We start from the raw sequence: 6,736 nt of genomic DNA on the forward strand, positions 1-6,736 counted from the left end.
TCAGAGGATGGAGCAGTTATTAGGGTATGGATCATAAACTATGAAAGCAGGTTGAATGATAGAGGTGCTACATTTTGCACAAAACGGAGGATAAATTTTCTCTGGTACGGTTTCGTCTTCTTCTTCTTGGCCATCCTCTTCAACTCCTCCTTTTATATTTTCCACATGTATCAGGGTAGCATGGCGGAACTTCTTTTTCATCTGTTTCGTTAAGCAAAAAGGATCCACTCCATCTCCAGTTATCACAATTTCACTGCATTCTTCATCTATTTCTATTGATTCCACACCTGCATGTTTCATAGTACACATACATTTTGGTTATGAATCAAGATTTATATAAAAACTATAGCTATACCTAGTTTTTATTCAACATGGTACATGCACCTTGACATTCAGCTGCAATTACCATAGCCTTCTTTCTGCATTTCTCACTCGCCACCTGCACCTTTATAACTATTTTCTGCATCATATGAACGTATATATTAATATACATAGAATTATTCAAATAAATATCATATACCTTGACGTTTATTGATTATTGCAAGTATATCACCTTCATGTTTGATAATGAAGCTGAAGGTTTTGCAGTGGCTTTATGCTCTGTTGGAGAAGCACGAAAAAGCAGAAACTACAATAATGTCGATATAACAAGATAATGTTATAGTATATATAGAGAAATTATGGATGTGAGTTGGTGGTCCAAATATATTGAACACGTCTCTTTTTTAATTAATTTTCAGAACTATTTTTATACGTAATGCCTCTTCACCTTTAGAAATATAGATAGATACATGCATTATGTAAAAAAAAAATCAAAATAATGAAAAGAAAAACTGGTTTATTTATTTACCATTTAAAACAGTTTTACATAGTCATTTAGATGAAAATCATCAAATATGATAAATTTGTTAATCTTTACCAAGATTATTTTAAAAGTAATTATATTAATGTTATTCATATTCAATAACCAGGTAAAGTACATAATCATTAACTTTTATAAACAAAAGTTGAAAATTAATTTAAAAGAGATAAGTGAGAAGTAGAATTGCCTTGTAATTTGGGGCTAGACTTGGTAATTGAATTAATTTAGTTTGTCACAATCATATATAAATGCATTATTGATGAGGTCTTCGTCAACATATCTTGCTTAATGAGGTTGGCACTTTCTGTAATGTTACTATCAATCAATTTGTTATCACGAGTTTAAGTAGAATTTTTCTTCTTATAATTCTCAATTCAACTAACAGATTACCTTATTTTAGTACATATTGAGTTGTTTAAGATTAGTTAAAAAAATATTATATTTCTTTTAACTCTATCAATCAATAGATCACAAAATATTTATTTTAAGTTCGAGATTGTTATCATCATAATACGAAAAAAAATAATTTTTAAAATATTTAAACTTTAAAATCATAATAATAAAATAGTAATTATAAATTTTCTTTGTAAGTCAATGAATATATATATGAGTGTGTGCGGGGTGTTACAAATATGATTAAATTGTTTTCTAAACATTTATATAGAAAATTAAATGATATAACAATTGATGAGAAAATGGATCTTATCACATAATGATACTCATGGTTTAGAAATAAAATACTTTATCAACTTTGGTTGATGAGACAAATTCACTTTATCATTTAAGACAAGAAAGACAATGCCTTTATTGATTTTTCTGCAAAAAAATTAAACAACAATTTTGTTTATATTGTAAGTGTGAGTAGGTGTGGAAGTCTTTGTCTATTTTTCTTCTATTTCACACTTGTGTTATGATTGGAAATTGAAAATAGTATTTAAGCACGGGGAGATGGAACGAGTGATGAGCGATAGATATGTGAAGCAAATTCTTAGTAGGTCAACGGAGGACTTGTTAGATTATAAACAAAATTAGTGAACCAAATCAATCTAAGAGCAATCAAATTTTATCATACAATAAACTATTTTCAATTATAAGTATGTGGAAGCCACCACTTATCAAGACTTGGGTGGTTCAACTCCATTGACGCATTTGGAATCAAGGTTGGGTGGTTCAGACAAAACATCGTATGGAAAAGGTGTCGAGTATCAATTAAAGGGACCACCTAATGCAATTTTCAAGTACTGTTAAAACAGATCATTGGTCCAACCTGGATTGATGTACCATGAGTTGACTATTTAGTGAGTCAACTCAACCCGTCTCATTTATTAATAAATAAATTATCTCATTAGCTCACTTAATTACACATTTTTTTATCAATTAAAAAAATAACAAAAATTTTCTAATTGAAATCTAAACAAAGGGGGTCTTAAATTATTTATGATCAATCAAATATAAGATTTCATTGATACAAAGATATCACGAAATCTTCTCTAACAAAATTTTTAGTAACTTCATAACAATTCAAATTTGTGTTTTACATACAAAAATAATTTCACTTAGGGTTTAGGGTTTAGGTTTTAGGGTTTTAGGGTTTAGGGTTTGCGGTTTGGGGTTTGGGGTTTTGGGTTTAGGGTTTTGGGTTTTGGGTGTTGGGTTTTGGGTTTTGGGTTTTGAGTTTTGGGTTTAGGGTTTAGGGTTTGGGGTTTAGGGTTTTAGGGTTTTAGAGTTTACGGTTTTGGGTTTTGAGTTTAGGGTTTACGGTTTAGGGTTTAGGTTTTATGTTTTAGGGTTTAGGGTTTATGTTTTAGGATTTTAGGATTTATGGTTTAGGGTTTTAGGGTTTAGGGTTTAGGGTTTTGGGTTTAGGATTTTGGGTTTAAGGTTTAGGGTTTTAGGGTTTAGGGTTGTGGGTTTAGGGTTTATGGTTTAGGGTTTAGGGTTTAGGGTTTAGGGGTTAGGGTTTAGGGTTTAGGGTTTAGGATTTTGGGTTTAAGGTTTAGGGTTTTAGGGTTTAGGGTTTTGGGTTTTGGATTTTGGGTTTAGGGTTTATGGTTTAGGTTTTAGGGTTTAGGGTTTAGGGTTTAATCTAACAAAAAGTACTTTTTAAAATAATTAGGTGGATTGGTGTCTAACCTGGTTCACCATGAGTTCAACCCGAATGAACCAAATTCTTAGTATTTCCAAATTGATATGTATCGAAATTTTAAAATATTTTTCAACTCAACTCGACTCGAACTTGTAATGAACCGGGTTAGCTCATGAATTCTAATCTATTTTGACAAGACTAATTTTCATAAATTTACATTAAGTTATATTTATATAATAGCTAATCTTATAATTAATTTATGCTATATAATGGATATATATATATATATATATATATATATATATATATATATATATATATATATATATATATATATATATATATATATATATATATATATATTATACATATACATTTTTATAAAGTTAACAAAGTAATTAGATATAATAGTTTATATAAAATGATATTTTTTTTTCATTCATATTCTAGTTTCTCGTTGATTTATATCACTTTTAAGGTACTGCTGCTAGCTTGTGATTGAAGTAAAACCTTTTTGTTTTCTTCGTGAATATTCTATTATTTTTCTTACTTCAGAATTTAATAATTATGCATTTTCATTGTGGAAACTTTAAGCTGTCAACAAATTCGAAGTGATCCTTATACAAGTGAACCAAAAATGGTTTACCTTTTTCTCTTTATTTAGATTTTATTTATTATGTATTATTAGTAAACAAACTTTTACAGTAATAACTAATCATAAATCACCACGACAACAAGACCAATAACAGATATTTAATAGTAACAATAATGATAATCATAAATCAAGCAAAATATTTCAGAAGGATTTGAATTTATGATTGATAATGAAAACAGAAAAAAAAAAGGTTTTTATAAGTGAACGATACCGTTTTGGCAGTAAAAGTATGCAAATGGACAAAATTTTAAAAAATTGCAAGACGTAGGTAAGTCATGTGGAAAACAACACTATATGGAAAAGTCACGCACCGTACGAGTTTGCTTCTATGTTACTGATGCTTTAACACAATTTTTTACATTAATTTGATATTATTTCTTTTTATTTTTTATTATCTGTTTTAAAATACAAAAAATTACTTTTTATAATTATTTTATTGCTATAGCATATATTAAATGAATATAAAAATAAATATAAACATGTATCATCTTTTTGATAATATTAATTTTTGGCTTGGAGGATATCGAAGAAAGAAAAGTCATTAAATAGGAATTCGGGTGCAGGACTTGAATGTTGTGTGGGGCTTGTGCAGCATGTTCAACTAATGGAATCAATGCATGCATGTGCATCAACAATGAAAGTCACAGATTCTCCCTACATGGTGCCAAAATCAAACAAATTATCGTGTTAAATACAATCATTGCACATCGTGTGACCAAGAAACCAACACATTGAACATATTCCATGGAAGTAGTTTGGAGGTGCACCAGTTATTGTTCTGGAACTTCTATGTATCCTGCAAATAACAGCTTAGGTTTTCCTGGGATTTCACTTTTCAGTGATGGCTTTAATTAAATTATATGTTGTCATGTGTGAGACACAACAAAAATCTCATGTATTAAATTGTATAAATGTTTTTGACAGAATGTTCATAAGAAAATTTATGATGATTACTGAAGAGAATAGAATGTAAACAACGGAAAAGTTTATATACAAATAAAACGAAGATAACAACTATAATAACGATTACAATAAGAAAAATAGACGAAGAGATTTGTTATCTCTTTATTATGCATGTTTAGCTTGGATTTAATAGTATTAAATAAAGAAGAATATAGGAACTTTGCAAGAACGTCAACAACTTGATTGACTGAAGACACGTCTAGTAATGTGGTAGACTATGTTTTTGGTTTTCCAATGAAATGTGAGATTCTTTACAATGTAGATGATAAAATTGTTGTCACAATAGATTAAGTATGAAGTAGAGCACAATGTATGTAAATCTTTTAAAAAGTAGTGCAGTCATTAAGGTTCACAAGTTAGAGAAAGACTTGTATTCAACTACAGAGAAGGATTTAGAAACGGTGATTTGTATCTTTGACTTTCCAAAAATGAGAGCAATTCCAAGAAAGACACAGAAACTAGAGATAGATCTTCTAGTTGTAGCACAAGTGGCCCAATCAAAATTAGAGTAAACATGAACTCTAAAGGAATTATTAACAATCCAAAACCAGAGCATTCTTTAAGTATCTAATAACTCTCATGACTTGTTGCATATGAGGTTGTCATGGAGAAGAGACATATTGGCTAAGTTGTTGGATGGCAAAAGTAATGTCAGGGCTCGTATTTGTGAGATAGATTAACCTTCCAATTTAAACTACAATAAGAAGAAGGATTTGTGAGGAGAGTTTCTTCGTCAGCATGTAGTTTTACAAAAGGATCAGAGGGTGTAATGGTTGGTTTACATACCAACATACCAGCTTCAGAAATAAATTCAAAACAATATTTTTTGTGATTTATGCACAATCCAACTTTAAACCTAGCAATTTCAAACTCTAGAAAAATATTTGAGATATCCAAGGTTTTTAATGTGGAACTTGTTGTGAAAATGATTTTTAATAGTGGTAATTTTATAGAGGTTGTTTCCAAATATAAGGATATCATCAATGTTAGACCTGTCAAATAGGCTCCTATAATAAGCCCTGGTCCTACCTCATGTGGGTTAGGGCCAAAAAAGTCCTTTTATTAAAAAAGCCCACAGGGCTAAAAAGCCCCAAAATCTTGTGAGTCAGGGCCAACCCATGGGCTTTCTTTTTTACAAAAAAAAATAAATATTCAACAATAAATTGCATTTTTACAGAGAAAAGAAACACTTATATTCAGTGTTATAACTTGAAAAATTTAAATTATGAAGCACACAAACTCAATCAGAGAAAAAACTATCAACTTATATAGCAGCCAGAATCACAAACAGTAAAGAATGATTGTCAAAAATACTTGAATGTGAAGATTGGTGGCAGTGTTTATTTTATATGCTCTCTAATCAGGCATAGTCAGTTGATTTACTCCAATACCTAGAGCCATCAAAATGGGTCACAACCCGCGAGCCAACCCGGCCCGTCATGGGTTAGGGTCGGGTTGGGTTTGAAAAATACAACCCATTTATGTGCGGGTCAGATTTCAACCCGGCTCATGCGGGTTGAACCCGTGGTGAGCCGGGTTGGCCCACCAACCCACCTACCTAATTTTATTTTTTTAATTTATTATTTTATTTATGAAACCCTAAAAAATAAAATATTATCTTCACTCATTATGTATACCAAAAAAGTAACTTCTCCTCTCACAAATCACTCTCACGGTACTTCTCTCATTTGACGGTGCTCTCACCCTCACTTCACTAAAATTCTTCAAGGAGCAAGTAAAACACCCTTCTTTTTTTCTTCTCTTTTCTCCATATTTTTGTTTTCTCACTTCTCTTTCTTTTTTTTTTCAAAAACCCTATAATGACAAAAATAGGGATTTGCGAATTTGTTTTTTGTTTTGGGGGATTTGAAGACATGAATTAATTTTTTTTATGTTCTGACATGCTTGTATCAGATTTTGTTCATTTTATTTAAATAATTTGAGTATACATTATTTGAACAACCTCTTTTTGATATTTTTGAATTTGGAAATTTATGTTACAGATTAAACTATTAATTTTTTGTTGATGTTATTGAGTACTGATTCTCTTTTTTTTACTAATATTTTTTTATTGATTGTCGGAATTGGTCTTTAACATAATTTTTTAGGAGTGGAATTTGTTTAAATTTAAATTATAGAAAGTTTGTATTTTTTTATTTAAAAAAAATAT

At 29.8% G+C, this 6,736-nt stretch overlaps 1 protein-coding gene across 1 annotated transcript; it reads right to left on the reverse strand.

Moving 5' to 3' along the window:
- On the reverse strand, positions 1–624 carry LOC111241778 (heavy metal-associated isoprenylated plant protein 41-like). The gene is made up of 3 exons (XM_022781652.1): positions 554–624; positions 385–460; positions 1–287 (listed from the first exon to the last, which is right to left on the reverse strand). The coding sequence occupies exons 1-3, from the start codon at positions 557–559 to the stop codon at positions 1–3; spliced, it is 369 nt and encodes a 122-aa protein (XP_022637373.1). The 5' UTR covers positions 560–624.
- Between the last annotated feature and the right edge of the window lie 6,112 nt (positions 625–6,736).

This window comes from Vigna radiata, chromosome 6 (genome assembly GCF_000741045.1).
Source record: "Vigna radiata var. radiata cultivar VC1973A chromosome 6, Vradiata_ver6, whole genome shotgun sequence".
Lineage (NCBI taxonomy): Eukaryota > Viridiplantae > Streptophyta > Magnoliopsida > Fabales > Fabaceae > Vigna > Vigna radiata.